The sequence below is a fragment of the Ammospiza nelsoni genome, chromosome 14 (assembly GCF_027579445.1).
Source record: "Ammospiza nelsoni isolate bAmmNel1 chromosome 14, bAmmNel1.pri, whole genome shotgun sequence".
Classification (NCBI taxonomy): Eukaryota; Metazoa; Chordata; class Aves; order Passeriformes; family Passerellidae; genus Ammospiza; species Ammospiza nelsoni.
In genome coordinates this window covers 16249738-16274569 of record NC_080646.1, presented here as the reverse complement: position 1 = coordinate 16274569, position 24832 = coordinate 16249738, and the positions used below count along the sequence as shown (strand labels likewise).

Here is a 24832-nt window from a genome sequence, read left to right as displayed (position 1 = left end):
AGCTCAGGGGGGCGGGACCGCTTTAAGGGGGAGCGGTTCGCCATCTTAGGTGCCCCCGCCCCCTGGCGCCACGTGACGCGAGCGGCCGCCATCTTAGGCTGCCCGCGCGGCCGGGCGGTCACGTGCGGCGGCGCTGAGGGGAGCGGGGCCGAGCCGGGCCGGGGCTCTGCGGCGCCATGGGGCAGTGCGGCATCACCTCCTCCAAGACCGTCCTCGTCTTCCTCAACCTCATCTTCTGGGTGAGTCCGGCCGCGCCTCGCCACAGACGGCGGCTCCGGGGTTCCGGGTCGGAGCCTGGCCCCGAGAGCGCTGCGGCCCTCGCTCGGGAGCCGGGAAACCTCCCTCCCTTCCCCGCACCGGCCCGCACGGGCTCGGTTCGTGTTTAAATTCTTGATGTTTAACGGGCGTTCCGAGCCCCTTCGCGGGCTGAGGGGGTTCGGGGCTGGGCGCTGCCCTTCCCTCACAGTCCTCCTGCCGCGTTCCAGCCTGGGGGGAGCTGAACCTGGCCTTGAAGGTTTAACGAGCATTAGGGATCCTGGAGTAGAGGCTGTTGTGTAAGCGCATGTAGCTTTTCTCTCTTGCATTATTGAGCTTCTCAGGTCTCTGGCAGTTTAATTTGTGTGGCCACTTTGGTTTTTGTAGCGCTCTTTTGGCCATCTCGGGTTGGGCTGTCCGCGGCGGGACATCCCGAGCGTTCAGTCTGGGCACCGATGTCTTCTGAGGCTGTAACACAAAATCAGCTCTTTATCTATTTATACTTAACGTATTCCACTAGCCACGGTAGCATTGTAGTGTGTATGCATCGCTGAAACTTGCCACGGCTACAGTGACAATAAGACAAAAGCTTACAAAAGAGGGACAGACAGTAGGTTGCTGTAAATGACCTTTTTCAGGATGGACAAACAGGCTCTAGCTTGGCGTTGTATTCACTGTAATAATTGGCTTGTTAGAACAGTAACTTGTAACAGAACAGGCTTGTAACTCTCAAATCATAATTAAGAACAGTTTGTAGTTTTTTAAGGATTCCCTTTGTGCATTTAGGTACTGCATTTTTTTCCTGCTCTAATCCCAGCTCCAGGAACAGAGTATCTGTTGTCCCAACTGTTCGAGATTACATCTTCAAAAACGTAATAGTGGGTAACAAGCTGTTGGACCATGGAAGTGTAGCTATATATAGCTGCTTCATTTACTATTGAAAGTCGTGAGATATCTTACTAGCGTTACAGGATGACTGTTCTTGTCTGAATTTTTACAAAGGAATGCTCCTTAAGGGTGCCTGGAAATTATTCATGGTCAAGGAAAGTGCATATCTGTGCATTCTTACCGGCGTTTGCCTATACAGCTCTTCTGGGAGAGGAGCAGGGAAGGTGAGGCATATTTGGCCTTAAGTGGTGCAGATTAGAAGTTTGTAATTCTGGCTGAGGTGCTCAGGCTCCATTCTTCATCTTTGAAGTAATGACATCAATTTCTTAGTGCAGCAGTAAGGTTGGAATCTGCGTTGTTGGGTGTGGCTTTTTGTTACATGCATTCTTGCAAGTGACATTTTAAAAGCTCTTTGACGACTCCTACGTCGTACTTAAAAGTTTTTGACTGGACACAGTTTTTGTGGGTTGCCTTCTTGAGGGCACCTTGAAGCAGATTTTTGTGTAGTTGCTGATATAAACGAGGCTCTGTTTGGAGTAAATGAGCACAAGTTCCGTGTGCAGTTTCTCCTCTGCTCCAGAAGCTTAGTGATGGGTATTGTTCGTTGTCTGCTGCATTTGGTCATTTAGCTGCATGTTGGAATTTGCAGTTACTCATCTCATACAGTGGTAGGGTCAAAGGTATTTTGTGTAATGCTGAACTTCGTGCTTTACAATTTTTGGTTACTTTTGAGACAAATTTGACTTAATTTAAAATGGGCAGACTGTATTTAGATAAAATGTCCTTCACGTCAAATTAAAATGTCATCAATCTTGTGTTCTGTAAACCACCTCCAGCCTACCAAGTCAGCAAGTGCTGATAGGTTTTTGGCACATCAGTGGCTGGGTTGCTTGTGTTAGAACAACCTTGCAGCTCATCAGCTGCACGTAGAAAGGAAGGCTTTCTGAAAGTGAGTTACAGAAAGCAGTGGTGTTCCTTTCTTTCACAAGGTAGAGTCAATAGCTCATTTGTTGACTGAGCTGTGTATGTCAACATTTGGTGCTCTTCTGGTTGGCAGTGTAAGTGCTTCTGTGCTGTTACAGAAATCTTGTGCTTGTTGTGCTGTAGTTCCAATGTTGATAATTAGATCATTGGGATTTCCCGAGACTTGGCAGTTAGACAAATGCCTAGAATTGGTCAAGTAACTATGAAATCTCCTTTAGCTGCTTTTGTAAATTGACTCTCTCTCTTTAAGGTTTCATCTATCAGTCTTGTGTGCTATCAGTATCTTCATGGTCACCTGTAGGAGCAGCAAGTTGTGACACACAGTGGGTTATAACTTCCCCCCTCACCCCGTGGGCCTCTTACTTGTGGGAGGATGTGAATGTTCTGAGAGATTTGATATCAGTCTTATGACTGAGATATTTAGAAAATTATCAGTGCTGTGAAGAAATAGAGATATGCTTGTTATACTTTGAAGTCTTGGTTCTAACTTTTACAAATTTCTTTCAAGTCTGAAAGTGGCAGATCAGACCTTGCCGACAGGTGACAACCACTTGCCACCTACAGCTACTGATTGCAATTCTCCAAGTTCATCTCACTTTGAAGAGTCTTGTGCTGCTTGTTAAATTTTCGTTGACACTATAAAAAGTCATTGTCTTATGAAGCATCTTTCTACTGTGTAAAATTCTTAGATTAACTATACTTTCCTACATGTTGGTAATACTGCAGGATTTTTATTTCTTAATGAAGGTAGGCTGTGGAATCTGTCTAAAAGGGCAGGTACCAGTTTATCATGCAGAAAGCTGAATGGACCTTACTCACCTTTCCACATTTTTGGTGTGGTATTTTGAGTTGTATTTGCAGGGGTGTTGAGCATTGAGTGCATCTCCTGTAGGTGCCCATGGTGCCTTTTAAATACAGTTCTGTAAGAAAACAGCCTCATGACTGTAGTCATAAAGAGTAGCAGAGTGTAAATTTTGTGTGGCACACATGCTTGAGTTTTGGGTGATTGTCAGAGAGTGTTGAAGGTCAAAAATACTTGACCAAGAAATGCATGGATGCAAAGGATCAGTTCAAAGTGGCCCTCCTTAGACCAGGGAGTACTGATCTGATTAGTAGTTTCTTAGTGTCTCATTTCTAAGAGTTAATTTTTGGGTAGATATGATTAATGGCAAAGGAAAGCCAGTCCTTCAGCTGACCTTTGCCTTAGGTGTGCCCAAGATTTATTTGCTCAGCTGGTGACTTCATTTAGGGGATGCTGAGCCCTTTAAGGAGGGATATTGCATAGAAAGTCATTGTGATGTGAAAGACTATGCAGGTTAGAAATAAAGTAATCTGACTTCTAGTGCATATATCTTCCTAATCAGCAAGATTTTTTGTTACCTTGATGAAATGTAGATAATAACTAATTGCAAAAAAAATTATAGTAAGGTATTTGAGAAGAGCATGTTCTTCAGGACACCTCCTAAGGTCTGCATAATTTTGAAAGAGGAAGAAATGTATTTACCTGGAACAAATACCTAAAGACTGCTATCAAATGTGTTTATTTTTGTGCACTTAATTTAAGGCTTCATGGTGTGACTTGCATAATTCAGTTGAAACCAGTGTGAAGAGGAGATGAAGACAAAAACGCTAAGGAAATGTTTTCAGTCTTTAGTTCCTAGGAAAGAATGAGTTCCATGTGGTCTTGCTTCAGAAAAGGGAATCTATTTTATATTCCCAAGGAATCTATGTGCTTTGACAGCCTGCTCTGCTAAAATAGTGCCAGATATCTTGGGCTTGCTGAGGTTTTTATCTCTCACCTCTGTGTCCTTCTTGAGAAAAGGAATGAGCTCTGCTTCTACAATACTTGCAACTCAGTAGTTGCAAGCTGTTTAAGTTCTTGTAGTATTTAGCTGGCTTGAAATCATGACTTTGACAGTTCATTTGACTAAGCTGGTATAAAACATTCTTGGTACGATTGTTTAGAGAGATTGTAGAGCAGAAATACTTTCTAGATCTGTGCTCACCACAATGCAGTGGCCAAAGTATGGGGAAATTGAGGATTTTCTTACAGGAGCTGCAGCAGTCAATGTGTATGTAATATGTTCAGGGATTTCTGGTAGAAAAAAAAAATAATAAAATGAAGCTATGGGAAAATTTATTCAAATTTAGTAGTAGAAAGGAAGATTAAAGTTCACTTTCTTACACATAGCAATAAGCCCAGTAATTTCTACAGTTTGTTGTGAGCTTGAAAATAGTAACTGCTCTGGACTTCAAAACAAATTTCTTGAGAGTTCTTTGGTGATCAAAGACTGTAATTGATGGATAATCCAGAAGGTAACTTCACAGGGATTACTTGTCCAAAGGCCTTTTGTTTTGAAAAAACAGTTTACATCCAGTTGCTTGTGGATGTAACAATGTAACATTTTCTGCTTCTGCCACTATGGTAGTATGAAGAGAGTGTGTTCTTCAGGATTGTATAATGGTTTGGAATCCTGTGCATTAAAAAAAAAAGTTCTTTTAATTAAGAAAATAAATGTTTAAAACTATCAAGTGTTGTGCCCTCTGAGTAATTTTTCTTCCAATATTTGAATATGGATTTTCAGATAGCAAACATGGGCCAGGTTCTGAATTTTAGTAATAAATACTTTGATTTGCTTTTAAGCAACATGGTAGTGTCATTCATGTTTCTTTACAGGATGAGTTTCAGGTCTTTGCCTGAGATTTTTCAGGATTTTTGGCATCTGGACTTGAGCTGAAAAGGTCTAATACCTAACAAAACCAAGTTGCAAAGCTAAATGTGATACCTCTGAATGGTACAAGGAAACTGCAATATCACTTTACCTGAACTTTGACGCACAGAGTGATCATCATTGTTCTCCTGCAGAGCAAGGAACCTGGGAACAGTAGAGCACCAGCTCAGGTTACAGCCCTGGTGACTAAATAGGTGTAAAAGAATGGCTGTGTTGTTACCTTGGCTTCTAAAGAGGTAAAATACTCAGATGCTGCACATCTTGCACTTGAAATATGGAATACTGAATGCAAAAGCAGCCTAGCTCAGCCTTTTGCTTTAGCCTGAAAAGCCTTGGAATGTGAGGTGTTCACGAGCTGCAGAATTGAGTGTGGCTAGCACAGACAGAGCAGTCTGGCTTGCTTGGATTTTACAGGGCTTGCTTGTTTTCTAAGCCTTTAAGATAGCTTTGGCTGTGTTACAGAACTGAATAGAATTGCTGTCTTTCTTCTCCCAAAAGATTTAGTAAGACAGTCAGAGCTCAGTGTTGAAGTTAAATTCCTACTGTTGAGAACAAAGATAAGAGTGTCAGGAAACCATTGGGTTCTAAACTGGTTTTGCATCAGTTTCAGGAACCAGAGGAAATATCAAGTATGGGTGTGGGTTTGTTTGGGAGAGGGGAGTGGAGAGAGATACACAGCAGTGAAGTGCTGAAAAGACTATAAGAGAAATAAACCCCAGAGAGGTTCTGTTGGGCCTCTGAGGTTAAGGAAATAAATTTTGAAGAACAGGAAGCTAAAAGGAAGACTTAAAAATTTTTGTCATCCCATTCTTTTTATGACAGTAATCAGGTTATGAGTACTCTAGTGTTGGAAAGAACCAAAAATGTCTGAAATACCGTAGAAGTCAAATAATGGAGAAATGTGGAAAAAACCCCACTTATTAAGGTACTGTTCAAAGAAGCACAGAAATCTGGAGACAGACCACAATACCAGTGTTCTGCTTGTGGGTAGGAAATGTTCAGGAGTTGCTATGCATAGACAAAAGCAACATTAGGAAGGATGAAACTGATATAACTGTAGACTCTCAAAAATCTGTCCTGGAGTAGACATGTGCTTTGTTTTTTACAAAACCTATTAGAAAGGCAGTGAGAACAAAGACACACCCACATTTAACATGAGGAAAGCAATAGATGTGTTGGGAAAATTGTCCTAGGACAGGATCCAGGCAGAAAAGCTGAGGGTTTGTTAGTGTAAAAAGCTTTTTTCTCACTTAATCCTTAGGTTCTTTTTATCAAAGATGTTGTAGATGATCTGTCAGAATATATTAATGGATGCAGTTAACAATCCCATGCTTGAAAGATAATTCCATAGTGAAATGAATAATTGGTTTGGAGTGATGTCTTTGTTGCTATCAACATTTACCAATCAGCAATGGCAAAGCTAGCAGCAGTAGGAAGGACATGTGAAATGTGAAATATAGGAAATGTGAAATACTGTTCTTGCCTAAGAGGAGCATTCACACCTTGAATATCAGGTGTGTTTTCTCCTAAAATACAGTACTTTGCTGCTACCTTCATTTTCTTGTTCAGAGAGTGTGTTTTTCTTAAAACAGTGGATAGAACATAGACTCTGAAGGGACAAATACCATTCTTTGGCCGAGTTAATTGAAATAGTACCACAGAAGAAATGCAGAACTTCTGTGTGTTCTGTTAGGGTCCCAAAGTGAAGAAAATGCCATAGCAAGGTGAAGAGTAAAAGTATGAACGTGTAAGTAGTGTTGATCAGATCTCTTTGGCAGTAACATTATTAGGGTAGTGTAAGGAAGAATTTGCTTGTAAATGACGCTGCAGTGTCTGTGGTTGATAAATAAATGATCAGTGGAACAAGTTTAAATATCTTGCACTCATTATCCTGGGTAGCCACAGTTTTGGCTTTCAAATTGCTGCAGTGTGTGAGCATTACTGAAAACATGAAAACAGTTCTTGGTGTGTGTTTGCAGCCTACTTGGAAAACAAACTAAACCCTTGAAACTATTTCAAGGTGCAGCTGGCCAGTGTACAGCCCTGTACGCCTCAGGGCTTGTGGGAGGTGAAAGTTGACTTTGAGAAGTGGCCATGAGCTTAAGAGGCTGTGTCACAGCAGCCCAAAGGCTGCTCAAAGAACCTCCTTTTTTAACTGAGCTTTCCCAGAATGTGTTGAGTGATGCTTATCATTGTGTCCTTGGATCTTCCAGTTTTCCCTCCAGTTCTGTGCATAATTGTTGAGCTTTTAATAACTCCATAGAGGTTCCAGCCAAAGCAGTAAAATCAATCCTTTTCCTAACTGTGAGAGGTCTGTGCATCTGTAAAACAACTTCCTTTGCAATGAGCTGTGTTCATTGACTGTACTTTTATATCAGTGTTTTTAAAGGTTAATTCATCCCAAAATAAGGCTGTGCTGCTTTAGGCTGAGAACCATGAGTTAGATGCAGACAACTGTAAAAGGATGTGTGAATGCTGAATAACCAGTCATGTCCCTGGAGCGTGCATGTTACCTGGCACAGATTCAGCAACTGCTGCCATCTATTCAGAGCATTGAGCAGATTAAGTTGGAGAATTCTTCCTTCAAGCCCTGTTTATCAAAGACTTGTTTGAACTGTGTGCAGTTCATATATTTGGCTTCCATTTAGTGATAGGAAGTACATGATTGCAAACACAGTAGCTTTATATTAATTTGTCTTTGACTTGAGCAAGGTTGGACTTTGCAGATTTTCTATTTACTCTGCAGGATGGTAAGCATTGAGATCTAGGTTATTTGATGATTTTTTTTTTTTTAAGTTATCCTTGTGTCTATATAGACTTTGAGTTCCTTAGGTGATTCCTATTTTGAGATGGATGGCTTCAGCACATGGTACTATTTTGGCTGGTTTGAGGTGGGTTGTTTGGTTTTAGGTGGGGACAGTCAGTTAGTTTGGGGTTGGTTTTTTTTCTTTAAGAAACACATGTATTCAACTTTGTACTTGGTTTGCAACAGGTAATAAATGTGCATTTAACTGGTGCAGCCCTGGTCAACATAAACTGCACGCTTTGTGTGGTTAGAACTGTCTTCTCTGTCACAGTGTTTGTTATTGATATCAGTGGATGGCACTGTACTGTGTGCTCAGACCTCCTGTTGGAGCTGCTGAGCTCTGAGGAGGGAGGGACCTCGGGCCTGTGCAGTGCCAGTGGCTGAACACCTCTGAGCAGTCAGCACAGGGACTGTACCTGTCCTGGCTTGGTTTCACTCCCAGTCACTCCTCTTGCACACTCCAGTGATGCACACTCCAGTGATGCAAGCCAGAGGTAGTAGGAGAAATTCATCAAAAAGTGAGCAAAAAGGATTGCTTCAAAAGCACTTCTCTCATCCCAGCTAAGGCACTTGAGATCTCTCCTGTGCTGGGGTAGAGCAGGCTGAAATAAACAGTCCCGTGGTTGTGATGTGAAAGGAAAAGGGAAGGGAGGTCATCTCCAGCTTGTTTATGTGTAAGTAACCTGGTAGTGTTGCTGTTTTCATTGTGCTGTGACAGACTAAGTCCCACACCTGTTCAAAAACAGTGTTCAACTGTGATACATGGGGAAGGAATTCTAATCTTCATGGCTTTTAAACCTTGTGCAAGCTCCAGCAGGCACCTCTGCTCTCAGGACCTTCCCCCCCTGCAGATGACTTGTTGAAGAGGTAGCAGCAGTAGCTCTGAGGAGTATGGTCACTTTATCACAGAGGCAGTGTCTGTTTCACAAACACCAGTTCCTTGACTTTGTTCAGAAGTAAAGCATAAGTGCTGTCATGGATGGTTAGTCATTCTTGTACCATGTGTGGAAGGGATTTAATGAAGTATTCAAAGCAGGCAGCTTTTAATCTGTCTACAGGCTGCAAAAGCAATGTTTGTTAAAATGCATGTGCTTCTTGAAGTAGGGAAGGAAAGATAACACCTGTAGACAGATTTGATTTTTTTTTTTTAAGGCTAATCTCCTTTTACTTCAGATACATGCATTCTTCAAATGCATGTGCTTATGCAGTGTATGATCCAGATTTTTCTTAAACAAAGAGGAAGCCAATTAAATAACAGCAAAAGAAGGACAAAGGAGTTAACAAATGGTTCTGATTTCAGCTTTGTGGTATATATTCTTTGCCTGATGCCATCCACAGCTGTGGGTTTTCATCAGCTACCTTGTAACATACCATATTTCTATCAAGCATTTTAGTTCTTAGAAATAGGGGATTACATCACTGGCCTGCCATTCACAGGCTTCATTGCTAGGCAACAGTTAATGTAATTCCATTGTTCAGTGACACTACTTTGAATCTTTGCTTTGTGTACAGAAAGTGTGTGTCTGCATTTTGCCATGTTGTACCTAATATGGCAGGGTTTGTACAGATGGATTAGCATTTCAGCAACTTCTGTGCAAGGGGGTGATTCTGCAATACCTTGTTCACTCTTGTCTGGAAAAGATGTCTTGCTCTTGGTCTTTGTTACTGAATTTTCAGTTTTCCCTCTCCTTATATGTACATAGCACCTTTTATTGGATGAATGTGAGCCTCCTGGGTGCCTTTGAGATTCCTGCAGAGTACACAATTCTGCTGCAGAAAGAGAGGTGGAGAGGTCAAATGTATTGCTCAGATCCATGCAGATGATGATACTTTTGAGCTGGCTCTTAATATCTTTTTCTTTGACATAGTGTTTCTGTAGCAAAGTGCTGTAGGGAATATTCCATACATGAAGTAATGTTCTGGTAGTGGTTGTGTGCTATTGTTTTATAGAAAGGAGTTGCAGTAATGTTGCAATACATCTGGTATGTAGTGGCAAACAGGGCTAAAATCTTGGATACCTTTTGTCTTGGGGCTTGTCTTGTTCTGTGCCACACTGAACAGGCTTCCCAAGGAGGGCTTCCAGGACTTGTGACAAAGTCTTGAGCAGCCTGGTCTCAATTCATTGTCGAGCCTGCTTTGTGCAGGCAGCTGGGCTAGATTATGTCCTCCTAGACTGAAATATGTAGTGAGTCTGATAGTACACCAGCACAATGCAGCCTTGCAGTGTTACAGCTCCTGGAAGCTGCTGTATGTGTGCCTGCCCTCCTCTTCACTTCAGGGAGGGGGTAGGTGTGAGGCAGTGAGTGGGAGCACTGGCTGGGGGCAGCCTGCAGTGTTCTCCCTCAGACTGGAGCTGCACTGTGTCACCTGCCAGCTGAGAGAGCTCTCGTGTCCAGGGTATGGATTGGTTTGTAACAGGGACACCACCCATCACAGCAGAATGAAATTCCCCAGCTCATAGCTGAGCCATTGCACCTGCTGGGTGCATTGTTCTAGCTCAGCTTCTGCTGGGACATTGGAAAAGCCTGTCATGACACATTCAGATTATATTGTCCATCACTGCAAATTGATATTTCGTTCTGCAGCAAGTGTGAGGGTGGTTAGAAAAGACATTTGTACAGCACAAACTGATAAGGCCCTTGTATTTAAAAATAAACGTGTGTTAGTTGGCTCCTCAAGCAACAGTTGTCTCTCTTTCACTGGCTCTGCTCAGCCAAAAGATAGGGAAGGCATTGATGTGTTTGGATCCTTGTAACTGTAAGGGAGGCAAGGTCATGGCAGATGGATGTGAGAGCTGTGTCTTACTGTTTAAATGTGTGTAGTTGCAGTTTCATCCTACAGGGCTTATTTCAGTAACTTTCAGTTGACTTTTTGTTTGTTCAAAAAGGACCATTTTGTACAACAATCCTTCTGAGAACATTGATTTTACAGGTTTATGGCACATTCCTGTAGATAGTTGCTTCTGCCTTTTAGTAGTTGGTGGTTTGCATTTGTTTCTGCCTGCTTTCTGGTTGGAACCAGATTTTTCCAGTTCTATGAACCCTTCAGAAATGCTCTTGTTTCTAGCAGTTCATCTTTCCCTAGCAGAGGTCAAAGTTCACAATGTGTATGTCTAGTTTACTGTAACAGTAAGTCATAGATAGTAACTGGGCAAAATTTCTGAGGAACGCTATTTTATGGTGTTTGTTAAAATAATTGTTACCTTACTGAAGGAAGAGCTTGGTGTTCCAAGGAACTGACCATGTTTCTGTGCCTGTTGTAGGCAGCAGCAGGCATCCTGTGCTACGTTGGAGCCTATGTGTTCATCACATATGATGACTATGATCACTTCTTTGAAGATGTGTACACACTAATTCCAGCTGTTATCATCATCGCTGTGGGGACGCTGCTGTTCATCATTGGCCTGATCGGCTGCTGCGCCACCATCCGAGAGAGCCGCTGTGGCCTGGCCACGGTGAGTGCGCAGCTCCTGCAGAGTCTGGGCCTGCTGGAGGCTGGCCCGCCTTCTCTCTTAATAAACTCCTAAAATACTACTTGAAGTTTTCACTTTATGGCCTTAAAAGTTGTCTGCTTCATTTTTTAAGGAATGTCTTATTTCAATTTTCTGTTCTGAATAAAGGTGTTAAATGAAACAGTTGTAGCAGCAGAAGGCGTCTCAGTTTTACCTTTTTTAGAACTGTGGTAAATCTCATTAAAAAAGTGTAAAACCATATGATTAAGTCATAACTGTTTTTAAATCTCACTTTTATCTGTTGTGGTTGAAAAGCTGAATTGGAGGGAGAGAAGTGATTCAGGAGCCTTCTTGCTTTAAGTGTCTTCCATCAGGGTAACTGAGGGTTGTCATAAGGCCTGATTATTTTCTTAATGGTTTACTTGGGACACTTGGTTGGCAGTATTTTATGTCCTGTGTTTCCAGGTATTTCAATTGTAATTTTGGCTTGAAAACCAGGTAGGGAAGAGGAGAGGCTGTATTCGAATTGTCCCCACAGGAGGGTTTGGGGCTTCTTTTGTTGAGTACTGTGTAGACTTCTTTAAAAGTGCTCTTAAATACAGCAAGACAAATGCATAGCTTGCTGTCTTTTCCAGTTGTCACAGAGCTTAATCTGAAGAAACATTCCCTTAGTCCATCTACCTCTCTAAGTAACTGCCTGGGTAGCCTCTCTGATGAGACATTCCTATTTATCTAACAAAGACAATTGAAAGAACCACTTGATTAAAGACCTGCAGTATGATATTTTCAGTACTAATGACAGCTGGACTTGCCTGATTGGGCAGCTTCCTATTGCTTGGTGAAGCTGTGAGCACTAAAGTTTCTTGAATGAATTCTGGGCTCATTTGGTCAATTTAAGTGCCTGCATTAGATTAGCTGTTAAATCAAAACCTTGCAGCAAAAATAACTTTAAATAGAAAAATCTACATGGAGCCTTTCATTAGGCAAAAGAATGAAACTATTTGCACAAGCACTTTTAATTGTGTTTTGCAGTTTGTGATCATCTTGCTCCTGGTTTTTATCACCGAAGTTGTGGTCGTGGTTCTTGGATACATTTATAGAGCAAAGGTAAGAACTTCTCAGCTTCAGTAATGTTTTGTTGTGGATTCTGACCACAATACAGAAGTGTAATCTTTACTGTTTGATTCTGTAGAACTGGTAATGGGTGTTTAAGGGATTAAAATCAGACATCTGAGTGGATTAATTTGTGATACCAGTACCTTAAAATTTAGAACATGAATGCAGAGAGCTATCTTTTAGGCAAGAAATTACCTTCATCATTAACAATTAAACAGGAGAAGGGAGTCACAGTACTTCATACTTTTACATTTTTCCAGATGGACTTCTAATTTGTTTATGCTTTGACTTTGTGAATGACTGAGGCTATGCAATATTTGAACATGGGGCATTTTTTTTTGATATGCAGCAACTTCAGTGTTGTCATGTGTTTTGGTGTGCAAACTAATGCTGCATAATAATAAAATGAAATAGATTGAATGTAGTAATGTATACTTCCTAGCATTACTCAGGTTGTTGACAGGGATTATAGCTAAACAAATTACAACTTTCCCCACTGTCTGTTTATGGAATTAAGAAACAGGACCAGAAAAAATGAAATTAGATGTTTTTCTTCTAGCATAATATATGATGGGAAAAAAAAAGACCAGAGAAGGCATTTTAGCTGTGACATGGAGCATGTTTGCAGTGTAGCACACTCAGGGATATCTTACCAGCAAGCTGAACTACACTACCATTTCTCTTCATTTGGCCTTTTGTGAGCCACTCAGGTTCAGCATTCTCTCCTCCTTGCATTCTCCTGCTGTCCTGGAACAAATTGGGAAACAGCTTGGAAGTAAAAGTGGTGGTTTTGCTTGGGCCCCAGGGAAGGCTGCTTGGAGCAAGCAGTGACCAGACAACCTTGAAGTGTTTGTGTTACAGACCTGGTGCATGACACTTAAAACAGGCTGCTTCAACAGAAGTGCTCTACTGGCCATGCTGGAACTCAAAATATTTTGCATTTGATTTCTGGTATCTTGGCAGTGAACTGAGTTGATCACTGGGGATTCTTAAGTTTATACTGGAAGTAGGCCTTAGAAGGCACTGAGGAAAGCACTACAGTTCCAGGGGGTAGGAGGTGGGCTCTTACATGTTGATCTGAATGGCTTCCTTCTGTTTCAGTACTTGCAGAGGAATACTTTAATATGTGCAGGAATTACCATGGATGTGATCTGGACTAAGCAGTAGTCATCTTACTGTCTTCCATGGTCCCATCTTGAAGGGACTTGCTGTTTTTCAGTGAGCAGTATTCACAGCAGATGCATGGATCTGCCTTGCCCAGCTGTGTGTTCCTGTTTCTCTTTTTTTTGTTTGCTCTCATGCAGTTTTCACTGCAGTGGGTAATGCAGGGCCAGAGCTTGGAAGAAGAGGGAAGGTTGTCTGGTTTTGGTGGCAGTCTGTCAAGCTGTTTGTAGAAGCCAGTATTTGAAAACTGAGCCTTAAATCTTTGGAAAGGACAGACAGGACAGACAGGTTTTGTTACTAAAGATGGCAATTTTCTAGTACCCTACAGTATCTAGCATCTTAAACTAATGTTTTAAGTACAACAGAAATAAACAGAAATAAATTTATTACCAGTGAGCTGGGAGGGGAAGTCTGCTTAGCCTTCTGACTATTTTTGCAGGATAAATAAGTCAGCTTTATGCTTTGTTAATTTTGGTCTGGTTTTTTTTTGACATGGTGTGTACACATCTGTGGGAGCCTTGTTTTTCTAAAGGTAACTGAATCGTGTTAGAAGTACTTTGTGTTCACCTTACAAACTTGCAAGATTAAAGTCATAGCAGTTGTTACATTGGGCATAATGCCTCAAGGAAGTGGCACTGTGCTCTTTTAAGATCCCATTATTGATCTTAAAATTGTTTAATTTCCAGCATGCCTCTGTAGACCTGTGTGCTGATCCTATTCCAACTTTCAGAACTGTGTGAAACGTGCCCAGGCTCTGCTGAGATGGCCTGAGTTGCTGCAGAGCCTTCCAGCATTGGTCCTTAGCTGGAAAAGTCAGACTTTCTGGAAGTGCCAGTAGGGATTAAACAGGCTTGGTTGCTTGAGGACCTGCAGGTTTTTTTCCTCTGGGTGGAGGGGTTCACTCTCTTCATTGTTCACTAAACCTGCCAGTTAACTAGAGCTCGTGATTTCTCTTTGGATCTTAAGGAATTTGCAGGGTTTTCAGGCATGATGTTGCCCTGATTGAACTGCAAGCCAAATGATGCACAAACAAGCACTGAAATAGATTATTTTAAAATGTAAATGACAAATTGAACAGCTGTTTTGTTATGAGTTGGAGTTGTAAATCAAATTAGTTAAATCATCAAACAATTGATTTTGAACTGGTCTGAAATGAGTTGCCTGTGCAAGCTAAATTGGCTTTTCTGCATACCTATCTTGAAATAGGCAGCATTCTTGAGGAGGAGGTGGTGCTGGAATTCAGCTTGTGCTACTGCTGCATCAAAATCTTCCATTGAAGTATTTAAAGAAATGATGTGTTGACAAGACCTTCCTACTGTAGCTTGCAAATCTGAAGAATATGCATGCTTAGTGCTCAATCCTAAAATTGCATTCCTTGCACATAATTCCTGTCGAATGTGATAGAAAAAATCAAATCAGAACTAATCTTAAAATTGCAGAAATGTTTATCTATGCTAAACTGTGTATTATTTAAGTAATATTTTACAGTAATATATAGTATTTTAAAGGTTCTAGTAAGATTTTCTCCAAACCAGGCATCACAGAATGCCTTTAGGGGGGACAAGTGATGGTTCTTGAGTGGCATCCATTTCTAACACATGTACTTGACAGCATCCTGACTCAGTTACAGTAGGTCCATAACCTATTGCAGTAAATGTTGCTATACACAATGTACTGCTCCTTGGGAAGCCCTGGAGACTGGGGCTGAACAGGGAGCCTGGTCACTGTAGGGTCAGCCAGAAGGCATCTTTGAGCATTTATTTACCTGTGCTTCAGCCCAAAGAGTGGGTGATATGACTTAGTAACTTTTGATCCCAATATCCTCGTAGTCCCAAGGGGAATGAGTTAGCCCAGATGGTGATAATGGTTTTGGTTTGGGACCTTGAAGTAGAGAGGTGAGTGCATGTTCTTATGGACAGCCTTTAACTTCATGAAATCTGTTTTCAGTGTCACAGGAAATGTTGTTCCTGTTCTGAGAGACAGTGCAAAGCTACTTTGCCTAAAATCTGGAAGGTAGCTGTGCCTGGATTTTCCTTCTCGTGTAGCTGCAAGCTGGCAACATCTTAGCAAAAGTCAGGGTGGAACTTGAGGAAGCTGTACCTCTGAATTATGCTGATTTCAGATGATGGGGAGTTACCTTGGTTTCCTGAAATGCTGTAGCTGGAAGCAAAATGATGTTCCCTAACCTGTGCTGGTGAGCTCATGCAGCTGCTTTCCTGCCCCTGCTAGGTGGAGGATGAAGTTGATCACAGCATTCGGAAAGTGTACAACCGATACAACGGCACCAACCCCGACGCCGCCAGCCGTGCTATTGACTATGTACAGAGGCAGGTGAGACAGCAACACACGGGCCAGTGTTCCACTCCTTCCTGTCCTTAAAACACAGATGCTGTTCCTCTGCTGCTGGTGCAGATCTCCTTCCTCCACTCTGACAAGTCTAGGAAATTGCTGAATGGACAACAAATACTTCAGCTTTGTTAAAATTAATATTACTGCTGTGAGGGAGATGTATTTTTACATCATTAGGTATCTCTCACTCTCTGCTTGTATTCAAATGTGTAGTACTTAAGTGTTTTTCTGCAATGGAACATAATATACTTCTCCTCCTGATATTGCAGTTAGAATTGAATTCTTTACCTGTCTGATTTTCCAGCTGCGCTGCTGTGGCATTCATAACTATTCAGACTGGGAGAATACTATCTGGTTCAAACAAACTAAAAACAACAGTGTGCCCCTCAGCTGTTGCAAAGCAGCCCTCAGCAATTGCACTGGCAGTTTGACCCGCCCCATGGACCTTTATTCAGAGGTAAGGCAGCCACAATTCATTTTCCTTGGGAGAAATCAAATCTTGGGTGTATTTGCTTTAACAGAAAGTAGATGTAATTAATTCTCTGTCTCCTCTTTTAATCTGTAAGTAATTTTCATGTAATTACTTTTTTTTAGTATTAACATTATCTTTCTGCCCTGTGTGATGCTTTTGGGGGTTTTTGGTGTCTCTAAATATGGTTGCCAGATTGATACATAAGAAGCCTGCTTGTTGCAGGGGTGTGAAGCTCTGGTTGTCAAGAAGCTTCAGGAGATCATGATGTATGTCATCTGGGCAGCACTAGCATTTGCTGCTATTCAGGTAAGGGAATGTTCTTTATTTGTTAACTTCTTTCAGATTAGATCTAAACTGCAGTACAGATAACTACAGGTATGCACATACAGATATTACCCTTTAACACAGAACTTCCCGCTGCTAGGGGATATATATTCTGTTAGAGCTGAACAGTCAGTGTTATATGCAGTAATCCACTCTGATGGAAATGGTAAATTACTTTTATCTAGGTATTAAGTATCATAAATGTCCTCTGATAGCATTTAACACTCAACAATTTCCAGCTTTTAAACAGCTCATTTTTCATGCTGTTTTAGAGGTATATTATCTTAACTGTGGCTCATGGTGTATAAATAATGTTAGGACCACCCAGAGATACACCAGGGTTTTTGATAGTGTGCTCTGCTCGTGCGCAACTGAGCTTTGCTGTGTGTCTTGAAGATTTCTTGGGTTTTGGGCTTGAACAGAGAGGCTCTAAACTGCACACTCTTCCATGAACCTTGTTACAGTTTCCTTGGTCATAAAAAGGTAACTGAGGAAATAAACTAATGTGTATATTAGTATTTACTACATTTTAAGGAAGAAAATAAAGACTAGAACTGTCTCCCAAACATACTTGTAAAATTGAAATTTTGAATGCTCATCAACTGGCACACTTAGTACATTAATAACATTCTTTTCAGTCTGTGCCCATGTTATGGTCTCTGAGCAATGTAGTACATATGCTGAATCCCAGGAGACATAAAAACTAATTTCAAAGTTACTTTAGTGCTCTTAATAGCATTTGAATTCAGAAAACATACCTGTCAAGTCTGACAATGTAAGCACTTTTGTTTTCAAAAGCAGTATTTGAGCTGGGTTGTATGTTTGAAGGTAAATAATCATTTGCAAACAGTCTTGTGAAAAGAGGGTTCCCTCTGTGCCTCAATGTTACAAGGATGTACACATAGTACTGTATACAGTCATGTTGAACTGTTCAGACCCAGACTACTTCAGCTGTGGAACTTCAAAGTTGATGAGATCTGTGCTCAGTCTCCTGAAGGGAAGGTATAGTTTTAATTGTCTTCCTTAAAACTTCAGTTGTTAAAGCAATACTTGGTCTACTTGAACAATGAAATGTGTTTGTGTACTGAAAATTAATGTCTTACCACAGCCATAGTTACTCTGACAAAATTTAATGTCAGGAAAAAAGTGTATCTGATGAATCTGGCTGAGGAGAATCCCAAGAGGAGGCATTATTATTAATTCTGGAGTTTGCAGGTTGATGAACAGGCCTGCCCCAAAATGCAGCACAGTTAGGATCCTTTCTGGCCCTGGCCCAGAGTTTGACATGCTTGCAGTGGCTGCTTGCACCCTTCTGTTCAAAATGTTCTATTATTTATCTCCTGAAATTTGAGACATAAGTTCTGACATCTTTGTCTTTGCCATACAGAATTCAAGTATGTACTTGGCTCAGTTCTCAGCAGAATGGTCTGTGGGCTAAGAAAGGGAGACAGAATGTAAACTTCAGCACATGGCTGCAACTTGGGTCATACCCTGTGAACTTAGAGGAATGATTGTTTTTCTTACATTTGTGAATTTTGCTGCCTTCCCTTTGCTGGCTGCACAGTCCCCTCTGAACAGATTATTTTGTTATGCAATGAGGCTGTTCAAAGTTCATTACTTCTGGTAGCCTATAGTCAACAAATTTAACCTTAGTAATTGCTTTAAAATTAAAAGACTGAGAGGAGTATTTTTGCAAGGCTTGAAATTTATTAACAACTTAGTCTTTTCTGCATAGAAGCAATTTTTGGTATGTTCATGTTTCAGTTACCATGGGGATCTTCCAGTGTGCAATAATTCCCTGGTCCCAGCCACAGTGACAGCACAGAACTATTAATAGCTAGGAGGCAAACTGAAGGGAGTGGAGACACAGCTTTTGTGGCTGGTGATCATTTACAAAGGGCACCTGTATATACAGCCAGGGAGGTTTTGTACAAAATTAGTTTGGGGAAAGATTGAAAGTAGTTATTGCTAGCAGGGAAATTAAAGCCAAAATTAATAAAAAACTAAACAAACCTCCTGAATGCAGGACGTGTTTAAACTTCCCTGAATGCTGTTGAAGAGGAGGATGGATGCATGGATCCTTCCTCAGCACAGATGTCTAAAATAGCAGTTCACAATATTAAATAGCAACCAAAGAAACAGACTCAAATGCCTTGACATGTTTAGAGGTGCTAGCATTTTTTAAATTACATAATAAATAATGTCTGTAGAGTGCACTGATATGAGTGACTTTGTTTATAGTGAATTCTAGGAATATGCTCAGAGACCTCCTAAAGGATAGAAATGGTTTTAATAGTAACTCAGATGTTAATTGCATGGGGTTTTACTGTAGTACCTGAATGTTTGAGCTTTCACACAACTGTATAAATTAAATATCTCGAGGGAGTCATTGAACAGGGTTGTCCTTGTGCAAATAGCTGCAAATGTGCTGGATCTACTTTTATTCACTTGATGTACATGGCTAGAATGAATTCTAGCAAAGGACTGAGGGAGGTGTTGCTCTGCATCACACTTCTCATTTTATCCTGGCTTTGAACAGCAGAGAAGTTCTTGTACTTGCAGGCTGTGAGCTTCTTGAGAGTTCTGTAGCCCCTGGCAGCTCCCATAACTCTCCATTTTACAAGTGTAACTGAAGTGGGTTTCATTGTAGATTTTCCCTCCTCACTAGAAGGGCTGTGTCCATGACCAGTCCTTCTCCCATGTGACTTGTTCCTCTTGCTCTGACACAAGTTTGAGCCTGAGCACCCTGATGATGTCCCTGCTTGTTGCAGAAGGGCTGGAATGGATGGCCCTTAAAGGTCTGTCCCAGCCCAAATCATTTCATAATTCTATGATAATATATTTAGGAGTCAGTCTTTGAGCTGGAACCACCTGAGTGAAGAAAGGTGCTGTTTTTAACAACAGCTCAAGTACCATACTGTGTTACTCTCCATAATGCTTTCAAAACCTGAGCTGGTTTCTGCTATAGATCCAAAGCAGATAATGCACTGCCGACAAAGAAGAGCATTGATCTTTACAGCTTGTTCCTTTCCAGGAAATTAAAAAGCTCATACTGGAATTTCATCATGCCTCTTCCTAACCACTGCATATTTAGATTTAGGATTCTTCAACATTCTGTTTTCAGTCTTTCAGCAGACTGGAGTACTATAATGTGTGTACCATCATGTAGTTTTAAAACATGTTACACATCTGATGTTTGCATTGGCCTGTGCTTTTAAAAGGTCAGTGATTCTCCTTTTGTCCCAGTACTACTTTCACTGGGCTTTTGCTTTATCGGAGAGGAAATTCTACACTTGTCTGCTCACCCATCTCATTCTAGTTTGCTTTCTGTCCAAAGGGATTTTTTGTGGTGTCTTTTTGGAGTGGATTCCTTTTTAAGAAATGAAGTTGTGTTCAGAGCTTTACAATCCAGAGATACTTCAGGAGACTCCTGTCCTATTTGCATCTGTGAATAAACTTCCATGCATACAACCAAATCAATACAATCTCACACTTTACTAGAAGCTATTGCCAGTTATTGTAAACCAGAGAATATTACCAACACTATACCTGCTGTTTTTCAGTTGGTACAATCTTATTCTACCTTCAGTATACATGCAACTTCTTTAAAATACCATGCCCTGTATCCCTGATTATTCACATGGTTTAAGTCTTGTAAGTGGACACAGGGTGATCATACTCTAAATCATGGGAAGCATGCCAGCACAGTTGTGGTACTGTGAATTTTAACATGTCTAAAAGTGAATTATTTGCCTTAGATCTAAGCCTTCTAGTTAGTATGACATGTTCACAGAGAGACAGTTCTATGAAATCTCTTTCTAAAGCCCATTGTCATCATAGCAGTTAACCTGATGCATTTGAGTTGAACTTGAGTTTTCCATACCAGATATGGTACCTAAACATCTGTACCTTTCATTAAAAAACATCAGGAGTTTCTTCCATCTGAATCTGAATTACTGAGGCAGAATGCAGGTGGCTGACAAAAAAAAAGTCTTGTTTTAGATGTCCAGGGTAATCTTGTAAGAAAATGAAGCTGAAGCTTGTGGCCCTAGGAGTTCCCAGCAGGAGTGGAGGCTCTTTCAGGAAGGGTGGTTTGTTGCCATTTGTTGGTTCCAATCTTGAAGCATGCTGGCAGTCTGTGCTGAGGCTGAGTCTTGAAGATTTCCCTTGTTCTCAAGCTTGTTCTCTGTTTTTTCTCCCCAGCTTCTGGGCATGTTGTGTGCCTGTATAGTTCTATGTAGGAGGAGTCGGGATCCAGCCTACGAGCTGCTCATTGCTGGTGGAACCTATGCCTAGAAGAGAATTCCAACATGCAGTTCAATCTTCCCCCTGTTCCCTGGAGGGTGAATGGGCCAGGTTTTCTTCCATAGCTTTCTTGCCCCAGCTTATTCCAAGCACACCTTTCAAACACGAGGGCAGCCGCACTGTGCACTGGTGATGGGCAACAACAGCTTTACACAACCCATAGAATTACCTGTGACTTTCACTGTTTTAGCCAGCTATTCATGTATCTAAATGTTTTAGTATGCTAGTAAACTTTCTAATTTCAGAACCATTTGCAAGTTAAGTGTAATTTGGTTGATATGAAAGTCAAAGGATGTGTGCCTACTTTGGTAGATTACCTCTAAGCATTAACTGGCTGATTCTTGCATATATAGAGAGAGGAAGTCTTAAACCTTCACTACATGGAACTTTTCTGGCCAAAGTTGTACAAAGGAAGCCAGCTGTATTTAATTTGAGAAGAAAAAAATGTTTTAATCTTGCCCCTCACCAGTGTCACTTTTAAAAAAAGAGAAAAACACTTAAGTCCAGTATACTTTATATATAAAGAAATCGTAGGGAAAAAAACCTAACCAATTTTAGGATTATGTGACTGCAATTTTGACCTTCAGAGATCCAGTCTTTCAAACATTAGTGGTTTAAAATACAAGCTGGCTTTTCAGGAGTATAATGTATGCACTACTGTTCTATAATGAAATATTTCATTTTTCTATGAAGAGCGTTTTATGTGTTGAGTGAACTCTTAGACTGTAGACCTTCAGTTGGTTTGGAAACAATGTAGCCATGTAGAGTAGCCAAGTAGTATGTGAAAGTGATCTCAACTGTAAATAATAAACCTGATTAAATAAATCTCTGTATATCCTCCCTATAAACATGTCTTGTTTTCTGTTTAAGATTCCAATGTGTTTGGTCCAATGGAGTCTGGGTGTGCTGGATACACAAACTGTGTGAAAACAACAGTTTTGGGTGGCTTCACTTCAGTAGATCTGTATTTATGGTTTGCTGGAAACCTGATTGTATTGTTTGTTCTTTTTATTTGAAACAATAGCAGTGAAACACAGAACAACAAACTTTGCTGAACTTGATGGAAAGTTAACATCTTGTGCATACAATTAAGGAAGAATCTGTTGCCTCCAAACAGTGGGTAATGAATAGCTTTACTGTAACTGCTGTATGTTAATTATGTTTTACTGTGTCTTGCATTATTCAGGTACTTAGTCACTGCCCTACTTTCAGTGTCTTCAGGTTCTTCCTCCTTTGCAGAAGCCAGGAATGCTCAGAATTTTTACCAGTTGCTTATGTACAAAGCAGACATGCTCAGCTGACCTGACCTCAAGATAATCTCAAGTAACTGAAGAAACATCACTCAGAAAAGGAAAATTCTAATGTGTACACACTGCTGAGGCCAGTGTGGTTTATTGGAGGATTTTTCTCAGTGCTGTTACACTGCTGTAGAAGTGTACTTGTGGAACTCTGTTAACTTCTAAAGGTGGGATTCAATGATACTCCCTTGGGACTTAGATTTTCATTCTTAGTACAGCATGTGCCTCAACCCAGAGACCTCCTGACTGTGGCATCACATTTCCCAGATGTGACAGCAAGCCTGCTCACTGCATTTGATTATCTTCATATTGTACTGCAGATTGTAAATGTGGAACTAATAAGATTGAGATCACCCTGGCTTGTAAAAACCAGTGTGGAGAGGTTGTATGACAGACCTGTGTTGCACAGAATAAGGCTAAGGATGCTTAAAAAGGTGGTCAGCTCTTAGCAGCTGCAAGGCAGAAGGAAACTCCAGTCATGAGCCTGCATATGCCCCTTTGAAATGAGGATAGCTTGGGGGAGATAACAGTGCTTGTTAATCTGGCTGGAAGACATGGATTTGAAGTGCAGATGACTTGACAGTACTTGCATGTAAATGAAAGAAGTCTGTTTCCTCTTTAAAAAGCAGAATATTTGTCTGGAATGTGGAAACGACTCAATATTTTACAGTACATACAAAGCCCAACTTTTAACTGCTGTCAGTTAGTTTTTTCTAAGAACTTCAATTCAAGTGACCTTTTTTAATTGCACAGTCTGTAGTAGGTCTTGGATGTGTGAATGAAATTTTGGTGGTGTTTGGGTTTTCTAAAATACAAAATCCAACTTCACACATCCCCACACTCCCCAAAAAAGCCAACAAACACAGACTTGCAAGGGTCTAGTACCCCACATTTTGTGTGGTTCACTGAGGCTGGGAACAAGTGGTGTAGGTCTGTGCCTTCCCTTTCTGAACAGAATTAATAAAATTTGGCTTACATTAGGCAGGAGTGTTGGGATCGCTGTAGTTTGGCCTTCCTAATTCATACATTCCTATCTGGCAGTGCATTTTGGAGGACAAGGGCTGATTTAGTTTCAATATAGTTCTTTTTTTTCCTTGATTCCTCTGTCTGGTCTTTTAAGTTCCTGTATGAATTTCTTCTTGGCTCTCTTGTAGCTGAGGAGTCTGAGAGGGCTCAGACTGCACAGGAAATGGTTCAGACTGAGTGAATCTGTGTGCTGCATGGAGCACACAGGCATGGAGCTCTCCTGCAGCCTGATCCACTGGGGTTTAACACAGGAAATTAGAATTGCCTTCAGGGCTGTTTTTAATTGGGTTTTGTTGTTCTCGCTGCTGTTAAAGTGACTTAAGTACATTGCAGTGCGAGTCCTGTGCTTTACTGCCTTTCAGCACCCTAATGGAGGCTCATGAGAATTGGAGGGTCTCATTCAGATTGTGGTTTAGTAAGGCATGATCATCTCTATTTGCCTTATTAAACAGAGGAGAGGTGGTCTAACAAGCTCAATTTAACAAAGTTAGCAAAAAAGGTTTCTGCCTTGATAGCTGGAAGAGGACAGCTCATGAGATTCTTCAGTGCTACAGTTTCAGATGAGATTTGAGATAAGCACTTGTGATAATAGTGTCAGTGATAGCCTTCAGAGGACAGTTAGTGAATCTTGTAACTGACTTAATCTTGGGCCTGAGACAAATCCCTCTGGAATGCACCCCAAGTCTGCAAGTGCAGTGGGTCTTTGGTGTGCTGTGTCCTGCTGCAGCAGCACGCTCTGGGGTGGCTGCAGTGCTTGGAGAATGTCACCTGAGCCTCCACCCTGCCCCTTGCAGTCTTTGCTTTGGGTGCCACCCCTACTGACTGGGGCAGCTGGCCTTGCTACACATAATAAGCTCAGTTTTACTTCTTTGGGCCTCTCATAGCTCATCTGTTCCCCTGGAGCTGCATTGAGCAGTTGGAAAGCTCTCTTGGGGGCAGCCTCTTTTAAACCATGATGTAAGCTTGGGCTTTTGCTAAAAGGCACAGAGCAGATTTCCATCTGTGCCACATCTGAGCTGATGTGAGCACAAAGCCTCCTCTGCCAAGCTGTTGATGTGATGCAGTGCCTGCAAAGTGGTTGCTGTAGGCTGTGCCTGCCTGTGGGAGGGTAAAGTGCTGGCAGTCTTGGCCTGTTCCCCACTGTCCTGCAGATCAGTCTCCTGTTCCTGGACTGTTTCAGCACGGATCTCTCATGTCTGTTGTGATAACTGGGCTTGCTATTTGTCAGTCTCAGTTTTGGGACTGATTAGGAGAGAGCAAACTCATTGGCAGGTAGCAGAATCATGTTGCTGCTGATCTGTTGAAAGTCTGGGTATGATGTGATTTTGATGGGGCAGTCGCAGTTTGCCTGTGCCCTACACAGCAGTAAGTGTAAACCTTGCCCTTCTACTGCCCCATGAAAGGATTATCTGCCAAGAATCTACGAGATAGTCCTGAAGTAGTCCTGTAGCAACTTGTGTTTCCTTCTGTATGCCTTAACACAAGGTTTGGTGTTTAAAATAATGCCAAATTGCAGGACACTTGTTCCTAGGTCGAGGAGGAGGTGCTGGAGAAGCACAGCTGCTCCATGGCCATGTGCTGCATCCTGGACATGTTAAATGTTGCGGCAGAGGTAAATGTTAGATTTGTTCACCCACTGCTTTATTCCTTCAGTCTGGCAAT

The 24832-nt window shown here is 41.3% G+C and overlaps 1 protein-coding gene across 1 annotated transcript; it reads left to right on the top strand.

Moving 5' to 3' along the window:
* The first annotated feature begins 71 nt into the window (after positions 1-71).
* TSPAN3 (tetraspanin 3) lies at positions 72-21694 on the top strand. The gene is made up of 7 exons (XM_059481992.1): positions 72-239; positions 10928-11119; positions 12149-12223; positions 15626-15727; positions 16050-16202; positions 16440-16523; positions 20745-21694. Exons 1-7 carry the CDS (start codon positions 177-179, stop codon positions 20835-20837), a joined length of 762 nt encoding a protein of 253 aa, XP_059337975.1. The 5' UTR covers positions 72-176; the 3' UTR covers positions 20838-21694.
* Positions 21695-24832: the final 3138 nt, after the last annotated feature.

Bases quoted from the DNA above. Each gene is read 5' to 3' on its own strand.
- TSPAN3 (XM_059481992.1), top strand. From the start codon at position 177: ATGGGGCAGTGCGGCATCACCTCCTCCAAGACCGTCCTCGTCTTCCTC. The intron at 240-10,927 runs GTGAGTCCGGCC...TGCCTGTTGTAG, and splicing joins TCCTCAACCTCATCTTCTGG to GCAGCAGCAGGCATCCTGTG. The intron at 16,203-16,439 runs GTAAGGCAGCCA...TGCTTGTTGCAG, and splicing joins CCATGGACCTTTATTCAGAG to GGGTGTGAAGCTCTGGTTGT.